This window comes from Crinia signifera, chromosome 1 (assembly GCF_055691185.1).
Source record: "Crinia signifera chromosome 1, ASM5569118v1, whole genome shotgun sequence".
Taxonomy (NCBI): domain Eukaryota; kingdom Metazoa; phylum Chordata; class Amphibia; order Anura; family Myobatrachidae; genus Crinia; species Crinia signifera.
Window position 1 is genome coordinate 246,229,838 of NC_139217.1, and position 16,596 is coordinate 246,246,433.

Sequence of the window (16,596 nt, forward strand, 5' to 3'; positions counted from 1 at the left end):
AGATGACATGACATAGACATTCATCTCTGAATCAGGCCCATAGTCCTCTCCATTGACACTATTTGAATAACTAAATTTTTTTAAAGCACACTCTGCCTTTATTTTATTATCCACTCTGTATACACCTAGGTAGAGAAAGGTCAACGACTCCATGCCATACTCAAGATGCTGTATGAACATTTCACAAGGCACCTAGTTTAGGCTAGTTGAGAACAGAATACTTAGCCACATACTGTACATTAAGCCCACATTTGGGGAAGGCTGCAACATGTTTCCAGATGCTATAAATACATTTGTAAATGCCAAAGCAATGGTTCTAGTGGTAGAACATTGAAATCACCTTTCCCATTGGATAATACCGGAAAATCTGGGAACCAGCCGTATTGACCAACTTCTTATTTTATTGAAATGGGTTTAAAGTCTATAAGAATTTCTTTAAAATCATTTTGGAATCTGGACCCACTATCAAGGAGCATTTGAACCCTTAAATGATTAACATGACCGGACCGCAGGGCTGCAACTTTTTGCATCCCAGCAATCAGTTAGCCAGAGTGAAATCCTGCGAAGATGGGGAAATGCATTTGCAATTACTCCCCATCCAAGGATCACCCCTTGCGTGCATGTAAGTCTAGGCATATTCGGCTCTGCGATGGCCCTGGGGAGATCGGGGCTGCTGCTGACATTAGAGGCCCTCTCTCCCACCAGCCGGGCTCGAAAACACTGGGGTGGTGCCACTAGGCACTGGCCAGCTGTGGCCACACTGTTGGCACGCACAAATCCCCCGCCCTGTCTTCATCCCAGAGCCCGCAAATATAAAAGTCAGACTCCACTGTCTTACATTTGCGGGCCAAGGAGAAATCATTCCATGGTCACAACCATCAAATGATTTCTCCTGCTCCGGTCACATGTGAAGGAAGGTGTTTTCAGAACATATTCCCTCGCATGGTTGTGACGGGTGGCGGGGAGCGGAGATTCGGCGGGGCTTCACCACAACTGCTTGGTAAGCTGCAAGCTTTGCAACTTAATGTACCTATGCCTCCCCCCTAAGCCCATAATTCCATCAACATACCTTTACTAAACTGCACCTACACGCTAAAGCCTCATTACCACCCAGTTATTCTTCTCTTGCTGCAATTGAAGATACAGAAATGCATGACTGTGAATTACCAGTAGATGCATACGCCCAGCTTTGGAGCATGTGCTGAGCAAAAATAAGGAATATCTGTAAGCATATTGGACTTGCATTCAGCTCTGCATCATCCCTTAAAAGACTTATACCCCTTTCCCACTGCAGCTCTTAAACGGTGCCATTTTTTTTAGCATTTTTAAACGAGTAGAGCTGCAGTGGGAAAGTTCCAGGGTGCTTTACCCGTTTAACAAATACTGGTATTTGTTAAACGGGTAAAAAGCAGTGTCCTACCTTTTATAAGAGCCGTTTTTTTGGCAGTGAGAACGGTATTTAAGATCCCTCACTGGTCATCCCTTTCCCGGGTACCTGTCCTGCCCCCCCCTCCCCTGGTACTTGGCAGCTTGCAGCACTCTGGGCAGCGGGCAGTGTTTGCCCTTCATGATATTATGGTGCATTTTTAACAGCAATGTGGTCTCGCCTGCTGAAAGCTGTGGCACTGGTGCTGTTGCTTGTACTGAGCTCTGCACGAACTGGCATGGCTGGAAGGCGTGAGCTCTCTCACGTTGAGCTGGCTGCCCTCTCGGGAGGAGGACGACAGCGGCGAGGAGTTGCCGCTGAGAACGACCCGGCAGGAGGAGCAGCTGGCCCCCATTGAAGGAGCAGCATTTGCACTGGAGGCACTGGCCGCCACTGCCGTCCTGCTGCTGCTCCGGGCTGTGCTGCTGCTCTGGGAAGTAGCCGGACGGGAACTGCAGCGCTGTTTCCATGTTTCCACTCAAGTGTGCAGTGTCCGTTTGGCGAATGTGAATTAATCGGCAGGGGGTCCCTGCAGCGGATGGGAACTAGCACTACTATTTCCCATCCGCTGCAGGGACCCCCGCCGATTACTTCATATTTGCCGAACAGACCACTGCCGCACACTGCCCACATGAGCGTGGCTGCCGCCGACAGGAGGCGAGTGGATGGGGCTTGTGACATTATATACAATGACCACATTGCTTGCCTTATAAAAAGTCACCTATAATATCATGAAGGACGGGCATATTAGCTGCCGCACACTGCCCGCTGCCAGGACTGCTGCGAGCTGCTAGGTACCAGGGGAGGGGGGGTATATTACTATGGCTTTAAACGGGTTGCTTTGTGGTTTAAACGGGTACAATGTGAATGTGTCAAAAACTGTATTAAAAAATGGTAATGTACCGTTTGAGAGCTGCAGTGGGAAAGGGTCTTTATGGCTCAGACCCGTTTAAAGACCCATTTATAAATACTAGGTCATTACCCGTTTAGGCGATGTGAAAGCAGCATAAATGTGCCCATAAACTGTACAATTTGGACTAGATCGCATCGCATAGGTTTTTCTATGCAATGAGATGAGATCTAGTACAAAAACTATGTGCAGCACATACTTTCTGAGCTGTGCGATGAGATGTGTGACAAGAGCGCGCAACTCATAGCACCAAGCAATTGTACCATGTATGAGCACCTTAAAGCTGAAAAAAACATTAACCAATAGTGTAAATGAAACAATATTGCTAAGGATTCCCCTTAAACTGCCTGTAACTTCTGGACAAAAGATACATACATACATATCTTTAGTGGCCACATCCAGGAGCATTCTGTTGTGTATTTTACTGCATGCACAGAGAACAGAGGGGAAGGGGTGATAATGACCTGTGGGAGCATGCATTGTTAATGATATATTGGGTTATTCAGACCTGATCGCAGCCCTGCCTTGTAGCAAGATTGACGATTATCGATAGTTCCCAGGCATTATCAGGGAGGATGAGTGAATCAGCGTGCTTCTACCATACAGGCAGAGTAGGGCTGGGTTACACACAGGCTGCACACACTGGGAAAATCATTCGATAGTGAGTTATGAATGGATTTCCAGCTAATAGCCGATCAAGGGGATTTAGAACCACCATAGTGCGTACACATTACATGAAGATATCATTAACAATATTGTTATCATGCATATCATTAGCAATAATCAGCTAATGTGTAACCAGCTTAAATTAACACTACAAAAAAATAAATAATATATCTTTATACAAGCCAATAAGAATGAAGAGGGATGAACTTAAACGTTTGGCAGTGATATATAACAGAATTATGGCTAATTTTACATTGGAGAACAGAAGAGTGACAACTAAGCTCTTCCAAAGCTTAATCCTGCCCACAAGGCCATTTCATATAGCCAAAATCAGAATTGTTCTTATGACAAAAATGGCTGAAGTGGAACAACATAACTAGTTAGATTTGTGAGGAAAGTGACAAAAATGTGCAGATGCCAGTTACAAGGTATATGGAGGCATTTACCTGAATCATGGTGTGGGGAATGGAGAATACCTTTTGAAGGCTAATGGTGTGTACACAGAGTGCAATTCAGCCTAATGGCCAATTAAAACTATCCTATTTAGACTATGCGAATTTGATTATCTTGTTATTTGGCCCTAGGCCAAATACATTCTACAGATGATAGTCAATATAGACTCGCCGGCACAGACTATTTTCCCTTGCAAAACCCACGTCGCAAATCGGTATCGCAAGCCTCCTAAACACTGTGCAATTTTGGCAAACTTACTATTTTTACTCTATAGTCAAAAATCACACTGAGTATACACACACTATAAGTGATTATATATCTAAAGACGGGGTTTGTCCCCCAAAACGTTCTCAATACATTTGCCTGCTTTGTTTATTCAACCGTCTCCAGAGTGCCAGTTATTCCATCAGGGGATTTAGATGTGCTATTGTTGCTGTTTTTGGCACCTGGAGCAAGCTGCTTATCATTGAGGAGAGTGTTGGCAGATTTGGACTAATGCAGGGAGCTTCCATAGTTCTGTGAATGGATCGCATTTCTGCAGCTGCAAATAATTAGCAATTACATTGTGTGGCGATACTCTGCATGCTGTTTTTTCCCCTGCAAGACTGCAACAGTTACTGAATGAGGTCATTAGTACAGTAATAACTGCATTGCACAGCAATTTTTGTAGCCAACATATCACGGGTGCTGGACGGCTCCCCGACAGTCAATACTCCGACGTTGGAATCCCGACTGCTCCCTCGTGGGGGTCCACGACCCCTATAGAGGGAGAATAAAATAGGTGGCGAGCGCAACTCGCCACCGTGCCCGCAGCGTGGCGAGCCCGCAAGGGGCTTCATTGCACTCTCCCCGCTGTGCAGTCGGGACTCCGACATCTGAGTAATGACTGTCGGAATCCCAACTGTCGGTGAATTATACCACAGACCATATCACAGTATACTATTGTGGGGCGAAAGCATGATTGTGCCATAGATGTTAAAGGTGCTCTAACTTCTTTTGGGGGGAGCCATTACCTTGAATTGAGCTCTTTCTGGGCTTTCAAAGGTGTCAAAACGGTACTTGTGTATTAGCACGGCGCCCGATTTTACTACTTACGCAAACGTAGTGAAATCGCATTGCATCGCATGCCGTTCTGGTATGGCATGCGATGCAATTTTGACACTTAATAATGGCATTTAATGTACTATAGCATTAAATGACATATAATGTCATTTATTAAGGCCCCCCCCCCCCCAGTATCCACGTGATCCCGAAGCGTGGCGAGCGGCGGCGGTGCGCGTCCAACCAACCTTTTCATATCCCCACTATCCACGTCGGAGTGGAGTTGATTTTATATAGTGTGGCGAGCGCAGCGAGGGGACGTGTATTATGTTACATGTATTACGCATCCACTCGCCACACTTCGGGCTCGGTACACTATATATAAAATCGACTCCACACAGACGTGGATAGTGGGGGTATGAAAAGGTCGGTTGGACGCGTACCGCTGCGCTCGCCACGCTTCGGGATGACTTGGATAGGGGGGGGCCCAAAATAAATGACATTAAATGTCATTTTACCATTAAATGGCATTATTGTAGGTTCCATCAGAACCGATATCTCATCGCATGCCATACAATAATGGCATGCGATGCAATTTTTTTTATCGCATCCTATCTTTTAATGGATTCACTGACACAGTGCAGTGAATACATTAGATAGGAAAATCGCATCGCATGCCATACAATATGGCATGCGATGCAATGCGATTTCACTACTGTGAATAGCCCTCTACACAAATGGAGTAGTCGGCACCGTGATAATACACAAGTACCGTCAAAACGTTAGAATCCAAGTCAAAATGTAAGCTCTGTAGCATACAATGAGGGGTACTGAATATGTGATGCTATTTCCTGACAGGGGAAATATCTGCACTCACCTATTCAATTAGTTAACGACTGCATTAAGGGTGTTTTTCATTAGTTGGAGTCGAACCGCAGCCCCTCTCATCGCTCGCGATGCTTCGGGCACACTATTTTATTCTCCCACCATGCCCTAGTGGTTGGTAGGGCATGAAATACCGCCTGTCGGCTCAAAAATCAGTGAAAAACTCATGTCGACCTAATGACTGTCGACCTAAAACCATGTCGACCTTTAACCCTGTCGACCTTGGGGACAGTCGACCTTCCGGGGTCGACCTAATGACTGTCGACCTAAGTCTGGTCTGACAGATGGCCGTTTCCCAAATAATTAGCCCCACCTGTGGATCTTTTAAAATGTGTTGGTGAATAAGGAGTGCACCTGCCAGTGACCTAGAAAACATGAACTGTTGGGGGGGTCCTTAGGACCGAGGTTGAGAACCACTGGTTTAAAATAATAATGTGGTTATTAGTACAGCTGCGTAACCTACTAACTTAGGAGACTTTAATAACATCTGTTGAATTTGTGGATTTTTTTTTATACATGCTATAATGTCCAACATATCACATAAGCCATAAATATACCAGCCCATGTCCCCCTCATGCCTCCGTACATTGTGAAGAATCCAGCAGACAGAAATGATTCTATGTTCCTATAACTACTACCCCCTTTCACACGTGCAGCTATGTCCCAGGTGTGAACACACTTCAACCCGGGATTTATGCATGTGTGACAGGAAACAACCCTATCTCCGACCATGGTCATGAAGCAGAGACCCGGGAATTTACCAGCTTGCTAGACCCTGGAAAAAAAAGCATATGGCAATCAGATCATTAGTGTGCATTTACAGACAGCAGAGGGATCAGGTTTTGTCATGCTCTACACTAAAATGAATGTAACAGAAGTAATCCTATGTGAATAAACAACACAGCTCACAGAGAGCCGCTGCTCTCAGTGCTGAGCCGCCATACATGCACAGCAAGGAAACGTGCAGCAGCTTGGGCTCATGTGCAATAACTATGACTTTTCTGACCCGTGCTTGAGCTTTCATTACTCCTGCTCAACACAACATCTTATAATAAGTCATACATCTCAGTGTGCCATGCATCTTTAGGAGCAGAAATATGTAGCTGCAAGAATTAATGTTTGGGCTTTTCATTATACTCGCATTAATAAGAAGATCCGTTCTCACAGTGAGCTCTTCCACTAATGCACTGAAACAGCAATTACAACATGGCTCCCCAGTCTGAAACACTGATACCATTTCTTACACATCATTTAAACAGTCGGAGTTATGCATGAGCTAGTAGAAAGAGGGAACCCTGTACAGTATTGTATTCCTTGTTCTTCTCATAGACAGGAAAGACAAAATACAATGTAGGAGCATTATTAAAAAGTATAAAACTCTGTATGTACATCATTAAGCTTGTTTCTACAAAAACATATTCAGTAGATACATTATCAAAGCACTGACACATTGAAATAACATAAGAATAAAAAAAGAAAAAACATAATTCTCTCTACACAGGATCGTCAGTTAAATCAAGAGACTGAACCTTAAATTTTAGCCTTCTGAACTTTTGCTGAGTGATCTTCAGCCTCCGTTTCACATTGTGAAGGCTGCTTAAAGCTTCATCAAGCTTCTTTTTTAGAGCCTTTGGACTGTCTGTGATACAATAGTCATGTTCCACGGTGACACGTTTTTCAGCTGGCTCTGGCATTGTTGCCTGTTCTGGTAACGATGGTGGTGTAAAGGAAAAATCCTCATCAAGATCTTCAAACACTTGGGCAGAGGTTTGGGACTTTCTATCCTGCAAGCAAGACACAATAAATGATGAATTAGTGCTGATCAGTAGCATTGCCACACATGGATTATTACTGTATTATTAAAAGAACCTTTGACCTCAGTTATGCCTTAAGGGGGTGTTATGTTATGTTGACATATATAGACCATATTAAACAGATTTTAGAGCTAGACTGCAATTGCAAACAGGGTACATTTAAAACCCTTTGTCATCATTCTATAGGATTACATTAACTAACTTCCTCCTGCAAGTCCTGGTAAGTAAGCACCGCTATATGTCCGACAGGACTATGTACAAAAATCATTGAGCCAAGGTCGGGATCCTGTTGAAAGATCAGCTGCTGTTGGCATTGTTTCTATGCCATTAGAACAGCAATTCACCTCCTTGCATATAATTTAACTTAGGGCTGGGCAACACCAGCCCTCCAGATGTTAGTGAACTACACATCCCAGCATGCCTTGCATCAGTTTCAGCATGGCCACATAGCAAAACTAATGCAAAGCATCCTGGGATGTGTAGTTCACTAACATCTGGAGGGCCGGTGTTGCCCAGCCCTGATTTAACTGAACCCTTTAATGTAAGTGTTGACATTCTACATATTGACATTATTTGAAGGCAGAAGACTGCTGGATTACAGAAGCACAGTCTCAAAATGGCTCTCTGTATGAAGGGCATCATATATGGTGATGTTACATTTTATATTAGAGACAAATACAGCTCTTATAATGAAGCAACATATTCCTACACATCTTTTACATGTTTGCAAACACATTTTTTAAAAATTATTATAAGAACATAGGTCTAGCCCACACAAAGGCAACACACGTAAAATGTTGTGGAAATGACTTATAATATTGCTCTTGTCACTTTTCTAAAAGGTGCCCGTACACGATACAATATTTTCATGCGTTTTGAACTATATTACGTGCGATTTTGTGCGATGCGATCCAAAGCTAGTTAGAAAAGCATGGGCTGCACAAACTTTATGTGGTGTGCGATGGGATGCCCGCATGGCACCCTCGCACTGTGTATAGGCACCAGTGGCGCAACTTTAAATTTTGCTCCCCCCTGCCAAAAAATTTCTGGGCCCCCTCCCCGACTCCTCTCCAGCGTGTGACGTTATGACATCACACGCATAACGGAGAAGCTGAAGCAGGATAGAGGAAGAGAGACCAGCAGACACTGCTGCTTCCCTTGGCTCCGATGCATCCCAGGCCGCCCTAGCATGCCATCCACCTGCCCATCCTTTACACAATAGCCGGCTCTGTGTACAGTCAATTGAATCAGTGGAGGGATTTGTCATCTCTGCCATGGCCGCACCCGTGCTGTGGCTGACTAGCCTCCGGTGCTAAGCCAGTGGGCAGCAACAGGCAGCAGCATATCAGTGCGTCGAGCGGGTGCCGGTGCCCACACAGACCCCACTGTGGCTTGCTCCCCAAAGCAGCAGCTGGAGCTGCCTTACAGTAGTTACGCCACTGATAGGCACCTTAAGACTCCTACGACCTACAACTATCGTTCTTTGCAGCTCATAAGACTTTAGTAAAAAACAAAAAAGAAGAAAGATGGCATCATTTAAAAAGTTACTGACTACATATATGCAGCCAGCATATACAAATTTGAAATGAGTAAATAAAGTATAAACATAAGAAGAAAGACAATGTTTAAGCACAAAGAGATGCTGCAGGTTCAATATAAAAAGCAAACCCACCGCTGCTTTGTTGGAGCCACAATTTGTACAACTGCATTCAGGTAGTATCAAAGGCCCTTATTCTGGTTCACTCACAAAGGCAAATGCTTTCTCAAATGTACAAAACCATGTGCACTGCAGGTGGGGCAGATGTAGCATGTGCAGAGAGAATTAGATTTGGGTGGGGTTTTACTTCAAAGTGAGATCTATATTGCAGTGTACAAATAAAGCAGTCAGTATTTTTCCTGCACAGAAACAAAATAACTTACCCAAATCTAATTCTCTCTGCATAAGTTACATCTACCCCACCTGCAGTGCACATGGTTTTGTCCATTTGAGAAGGAATTTGTCTTTGTAAGGGAACTAGAATAAGGGCCAAAGTGTATGGGTTTATAAATGACTAGATTGGCGGAAATATCAGCCGTTTGACAAGAATAAGTCAATCTATGAAATGCTAGATCCATGGATCAGTGAAAATTGCTGCCGATAGTCAAAACCGTCTGCGAATTCAACAATCCAACGGCCGTTTTCGACAATACAGATTAGACTTTTAAAAAAAAGTTGAATCTGCATAAACGAGATTTCCGCCTGTTGGAAATATTGTCTGGGATTGAATACCTCCCATAGCATGCAAAAACATATTCAAACTGCATAATATTAATAACATACTGTACACAATTTAGCAAAACAAAAAGCCATCATTGCTAAATAAAGCTTACGGAAAATGTAAGAATACAAAATCAATAAAATGTACCATTCTAAATGTATTTATGCAAATCACTACAGACCTTTCTCAATTTCCCAGGAAAAGCAAAAACGGTTGGCACAGCATCTACTCTCAGTCGGATGGTCTGACCTGTTCTGTCAAAGCAGTACTCCTCAAAATGGTCAGAGCACAGAACTGCCTTGGAGGATGGCTTAAATGTATCACGTTGCATGTTCATAACCCATTTTTTCAGGATTTCTGGTCTCCCATGTGGAAACCTAGAGAGATATTTATCAAGTGACATTGATGTTTTCATCCAAAATAGTTTGAGATTATTTTCCGTGATCATTTTAATGGTCATAAATTATAAAGCCCAATTGACAAGCAGGATATAAAAGCGTGTGGCCATAGAAACTTTATATCTGTGTTTCTCAATCTGTATCACAATAGGTTTAGTGTAGATTTCTTTATTTACAGAACGCAGCATATTCCATTGCACTGTGTAGATGTTCTCAAACAAAGTCCTCAAGGTGCACCAACGGTCCAGGTTTTAAGTATATCTATGGCTCAGCAGATAGTTAATTCAAATTGCCTGTGGTAATAATTAAGTCACCTTTGGTGTGGATATACATAAAGCCGGGACCGTTGAGGTGCCTTGAGGACTGAGTTTGGGAACCTCTGGCTAACCCGCACAATGACAGTGGGTTACATCTTCCATGGAGAGGACCGAGCAGTAGTAGATTCAAGTAGGACAGGAGATGAAGAGAAAAGTAGTAATAAGGTTAGTAAACTGCAATGGTTAAATATAATTATGTGTTTGGTATGTAAAGCAGTGCTGTGAATTTGTGCTCTGATTACATGAAAACCAATTGATTTTTTTTTTTTTTTTACTTTGGGTGATTAATGTGTAGGTTGATCTTCAGTGTGGAATGGCAGAATAAAGTCTGAAAACTACTACTGTATAGTCCATTCTTTTACTGTATCTATACCATGCTTACCGATGAAATGACTTTCCGCATCCACGCGTCTGCCTACTTGTGCAGTTGATGGCAGCACATGCGGGCATTGTTAGATGCCATATAAAGCAACCTGCAGTGGATAGTAAAAAGAGAACGTAAGCCATACAAAGAAAATAATATACAAGAATTTTCCCAGTGCAAACATTCCAAAAAACACACACACACACACCCACCCACCCACCCACACACCTCTCTCAGCGGTTGTACACCCCCTGCAGTATCCTGCACTATATTGAAAGTAGTATATATAATTTTCTTCAGTTTGGTCTAGAGCTGTGTAGGTTCTGAGTTGCTCTGATCTCAAAATGAGATCTTATTGGCTATTGGAGCCAAAACACCAATAGCCAATAAGATCCCGCTTTGAGAAAATCCAAACCTGCACATCTCTAGTTTGATTACAGTTGTCACAGATTTGTTTTTAAGAAAGGTTGGCCCTTATTCTAGTTGACTCGCTCCGGCGCAAATTTGCACTGGGACAAATGTTTTGCTTATGCGCAGCAGCATTTCTGCGCATGTGTATATGCTGGATGCGTGCAAACTCAGGGAAAAATCTGTTAGCGGAGTGCATTTTCTTAAAGCCATCATCAATAGGAGTACATCATCCAGGGCCTGATTCAGAGTAGTCCACAAACTCGGATGATTTAAGTACTAATCTGATAGCGGATGGACTGCACGTGTGTGAAGGGCAAAAGCTTCACTTTAGCAGAATGGGTACCGCGGTGTAGCTTGCAGTGCCCCCTAGGCCGCAGCATTGTCAGGCTGTGGATGTCTGGAGTGGTGGGTGGAAATGAAGACCGTTTTGCAAAACCTTAGAAAACACCAGCCATCTTATGTAACCAGCCAATCAACTCCCAACTGTCTTTTTCAAACACAGCTGATTGGCTGGTGCTTTATCTCCTTTTACCTTTTCTCCGCTTTATCTCCAGTTTATCTCTTCTCCAAGCTTAATAAATCTGCCCCTGAAACCTTACTTGATGCACATTTGAGTTAAAAAGACGCTTCGCGAGGGCAAGCCAAGCTTCACAGGACTTGTGACACAGAGAAGCAAAAACAAACCAGCAAGGAAATAGGACTAACCTGTAATATTCTTATAGCTGCCTCTATATCTAAAATCATTCAGAGCTCTCTTTCTCTAGATGTTTTTGTTGGATGAGCAAGGTTATACATGGCAGGTCAGAGATTCAGACCTTGCAAAATGTGTTGTCTGTCCATCTATTCAACAGCCATTAAGTAGGAAAGATAAACCATGTGACAGCACCTGTCAAAACAAGGGGGAGACATATAGCTGTGTAGTAGAAAAGCACACCACATTCAGATTTATGTTTTTCTGGACATTGGTAAAATAAATTCATAGAGAGATTTCGATTTTCATAAAATAGGGACGAACAAAGTAAAAAAAAATGCATGTTTGTTTAGCAATACTGGGATAAATGTGGAACGCGATGTGAGATGTTGTTTGACAGTTATGTTTTATAGGACCACAAGCACAGACAATAACACTTTCATTTGTATGACGATTAGTTTGCATCAGGCACATACAGCTCCTTCTGCTTAACCTGGGTACAGCCTAGACCAGGCATGTCCAAACTATGGCCCTCCAGCTGTAGCGAGACTACAAGTCCCATCATGCCTTGCCACTGTTTTGCTAATAAGGAATGCTAAAACTGTGGCAAGGCATGCTGGGATGTGTAGTTTCACAAAATCTGGAGGGCCAGTTTGGACATGCCTGGCCTAGATGATATATCGTTCACACATGTGCATATTGGGAAATGTGCAACTCACGGTTTTTAGTGATAGCTTCTGATTGGGTTCTGCATGGACGACTAGGCATCTCTAGCAATGCCACCATGCTGTGCATCCCACATCACCTAATCGCCCTCTGCATTGGCAAGTGTGCATAAGCTATACAATACAGGGTCCCATTGGATGGGTGTGTACCCAGCATTAGAGGCAGAGTGGGGGGGGGGGGGGATGCACAAACATCCGCTGTGTACAGTGATATCGTGTTCAAATGCAACTGGCAGACCGATACAAAGATGCAACTATATCTGCCAGGAGAGACTATCTAGTAAGGTACAGGTCATAGGGTCGACAGGACTAAGGTCAACATGCATTGGGTCAACCACTGAAGGTTGACATGGGCCAAGGATGACACATGAAAAGGTCGAAATTGGCTTAGGTCGACATGGGGTTTTTCTAATTTTTTTGACCCAACATGAACACATCCGCTCGGCATGCTTTGGGCACGGTGTCTAGCTATGCTCGGCACACTATTTTATTCTTCAACCGCACCCTAGTGGATGGTAGAGCAACTACTAAGCCCAATGTTGACCTTTTCATGTGTCAACCTTGGCCCATGTCAAGCTTCAGGGGTCAACCCAATGCATGTCTACCTAACAACCGTATACCATCCTGTGAGTGCTTAAACCCCGGTACAAAACACAGACCAATGATACCGGCAACATCTTCTAAATTCCTGAGTACATCTCTAACCCTCCCCCTAATACTGCTACTATTATTATATTTACTATTAGTGGGCTGTGGTCTATTCGAGGGGAAATTAGAGATGGAGGTAGAGAGATATACTCCCTGGAATGCATCCGCACCAACAGACACTGCCGCTGGCACCTGTAGGGAGAAGGTTAGAAGCCACTAGACCCCACAATTCATCATGTCCACAAATGATCCGGGCATGCATGATAAATGTCAACTAAATCACTGTAAACACGCTGAGGATGCCAAGAGTTCATCTGTTGGCAATCTCCTGTAGACTTAATGAGTGTTGACCAATCATACCACACCAACGCTGGAAAATTACCCTCATTTGCACCTTGATTTAGTAAAGGCTCTAATTTGGGTTGGTGAATAATAGTATACTTTCATTTTGGGTAATATTTTTTTTTCTTAATGTAATAATTATAGGATTACAAAGAATAAATGTAAAATTGTAAGTTATACAATAAAGATGTTTCATAAGTACACCACTAAATCTTGAGTACAGTGTTTCCAATTCTCAGTTAATCAAGTATATCGTGTGAGTTAATGGTATAAAATTTTGTTTTGGTGAATTAGAAGTCTCTCAAGGACTTCTTTAATAATAATAATAATAATAATAATAATAATAATATTGATCATATAGAGAACTCAATAGAGAAACCAAGAGAAAAGAAGAAAAAAAAATAGGGGGGTGGGGAGATAACAAAGAGGAAGAAAGAAAAAAACATGCATGTCCGAGACATCCGTTCAGTAAATAAATATTTAAGATCAACCAAGATTCTGTAGAACAGTGGTTCCTAACCCTGGTCCTCAAGTACCCCCAACAGTGCACATTTTCCATGTCTCCACCCAGAATCACAGGCAAAATAATTAGCTCCACCTGTGGATCTTTTAAAATGTGTCTGAATAATGAGTGCATCTCCCAGGTGACTTGGAAAACGTGCACTGTTGGGGGTACTTGAGGACCAGGGTTGGAAACCACTACTGTAGAATATAAAGAATAAATCAAAAGATTTTTAAATAGTACTGCGATATCCTACACTCCATAACTTTGCCTTTTTTACTTTAGGTTTAATTTGTAATTTTGGTCATATTTTGAGATTTAATTTGTGTATGTTTTATATTTGTATGGTACTTATGTAGTATCTGGACGCCCGATTATCGCATCGCATCCGACCAAATCGCATGCGATGCGATGGACCCGATTTTCCATAGGATTCTATGGGAAAAAGGGTCCTTTTCATTTCCCCACTATCCAACTACGCATGGAGTTGGATATAAACCTGTGGCGAGCGGACGCGGATTCGTTAAAAAGTATTCCGCATCCGCTTGCCACGCTTCGGGGCTCGGTGGCTCGCTACGCTCGCCACAGGTTTATATCCAACTCCATGCGTAGTTGGATAGTGGGGAAATGAAAAGGACCCTTTTTCCCATATAATCCTATGTTAAAATGGACTCAGTCCATTTTAACATTGAATCCTATGGAAAAATCGGGTCCATCGCATCGCATTAAATTTGGTCGCATGCGATGGACCCGATTTTTTAATCGGGCGTCCAGATACTACATAAGTACCATTTGTATTCCTAGGTGCTGCTAGAGATATTTTTGATTCAGAAGCACTTTCTACATTTCAATATATCCTTTGCTTTGCTATTACATCTTTGCACTAATAGTATGCATTTGCGTCGGCTCTTTGAGTGATTAAGAAAGCACTCACCAGACAATGCATTATACCAAGGCCCTTATGCTGTATACTCGCAAAGGCAAATTCCTTCTCAAATGGACAGATGTTGGGCAGATGTAACGTGCAGAGAGAGAATAAGTTTTGGGTGGGGTTTTACTTCAAAGTGAGATCTATATTGCAATGTAAAAAATAATCAGTCAGGATTTACCCTGCATAGAAACAAAATAACTCACCCAAATCTAAATCTCTCTGCACATGTTACGGTACTTGTTTCCTAGCAGGGCGCCCAGTTTTCCTATGTACGCTACCGTAGTGAAATCTCATCACATGAGCCATTTTCGATGCAATATTTTTATGTAATTTATTCACTGCTCTGTTGGCCCCAGGGAATCGCATCGCACCTCCCGCAAAACGGGTGCGATGCCATTAGCTATACACTTGTATGACATACAATGTTTGTCAAACCCCCCCCCCCGCCCCACTATCCACGCCACCCCGAAGCGTGGTGTGGATAGTGGTGGGGGCGTGGAGTTGATAAAATCAACTCCACGTCGGCGCAGAGTTGATTTTATATAGTGGATATCCACTATCCACGCCACCCCGAAGCGTGGTGTGACTAGTGGTGAGGGGGGCGTGGAGTTGATAAAATCAACTCCACGTCGGCGTGGAGTTTATTTTATATAGTGTGGCGAGCGCAGCGAGCCACCGAGCCCGAAGCGTGGCGAGCCCCGCGGAATACATGTAAAGTAATCTGTGTGCGCTCGACACACTATCTAAAATCAACTCCACACTAACGTGGATAGTGGGGGTATGAAAAGGTCGGGAGGACGCATTCCGCCGCTGCTCGCCACACTTTTTTTTTTTGCGAAGCCCCCACCCAGCTTCTTCTTGTTGCCACCCAGCTGGAAAAAAAATTCTGGGGAGAACACTGCGCAGGACCCTCCCATCGCCGACAGCAATACAGACTGAGCGATCTGTGCTTAATTTCTAAGTGATCTAGACAAGTCGCTAAGAAATGGGGCTGTAATCGCCCCATGTGTATGGCTCATAAGTCTTATTTTCGGTACACTGGGACCTATACTATTGCTTACAACAGGCATCTCACGCTGCATGGCGTATTGAGGGCTAGATGTTGGAAGACATATCTGTATGTTTTAGGTTCCCATCACAGTTTTATATGCTGCTACAGAAACCACAGTTTGAACCAGAATATGTGCTATAGGTTGAAGCATCCCTGCTGCATATGCGGTTCTGCCAGTTTTCTTGTCACAATTAAATCTAAATATTTTCCAATGAATCATGTTACTAAAGTGTAATTTGATAGGCATGCCTAACAAGGTATAGCTTTAAATTACAGGATTCTACCAGTTATTCCCTGATAATGCATAGTGCTATGTACATTGGTTTGAGAGACACTGGGAAGTAACATGCTGCAAAAACAAATAACACCACACTGGCACCATAACCATCATCCATACAGACACATAGCTAGATTTACTTTACTATGACCAACATTATACATAAGAATCAAACCCAGCTCATTTTACACTGGATAGATTCTGTGCACATCCTCTCATACTTAAGCATAATCACCCAGTTACTCTACCTGTGACCTAATAGTATCCCACGCTTGGTCCAGTCACCGGTCCTTTCTTCCTTTAGTGATAATTATCATTAATTAGGAGACCCTGCAACAGAGGGACAGGGTGTACCAAAATGGCGTCGCAGATCAACTAAAACGATCCGAATGATATGGCAATAGCGTTATCAAGTCATATGACTTGAACAGCCAATCGGATGCTCCATGTATACATGACGACACTGCAACTAATTCAACAGGAGAC

General features: G+C 43.1%; 1 protein-coding gene across 1 annotated transcript; it reads right to left on the reverse strand.

The window, feature by feature from the left end:
• Window positions 1-3,161: 3,161 nt before the first annotated feature.
• LOC146072552 (THAP domain-containing protein 3-like) lies at window positions 3,162-16,551 on the reverse strand. Its single transcript, XM_083179774.1, has 5 exons — window positions 16,359-16,551; window positions 11,649-11,829; window positions 10,551-10,641; window positions 9,635-9,830; window positions 3,162-7,165 (listed from the first exon to the last, which is right to left on the reverse strand). Exons 3-5 carry the CDS (start codon window positions 10,616-10,618, stop codon window positions 6,875-6,877), a joined length of 555 nt encoding a protein of 184 aa, XP_083035900.1. The 5' UTR covers window positions 10,619-10,641; window positions 11,649-11,829; window positions 16,359-16,551; the 3' UTR covers window positions 3,162-6,874.
• Window positions 16,552-16,596: the final 45 nt, after the last annotated feature.

Excerpts from the sequence above, each read along its gene's own strand:
- LOC146072552 (XM_083179774.1), bottom strand. The coding sequence starts at position 10,618 with ATGCCCGCATGTGCTGCCATCAACTGCACAAGTAGGCAGACGCGTGGA. Across the intron at positions 9,831-10,550 it reads TGCGGAAAGTCATTTCATCG|GTTTCCACATGGGAGACCAG; the intron begins GTAAGCATGGTA and ends ATATCTCTCTAG. Across the intron at positions 7,166-9,634 it reads TTCCTGGGAAATTGAGAAAG|GATAGAAAGTCCCAAACCTC; the intron begins GTCTGTAGTGAT and ends TCTTGCTTGCAG.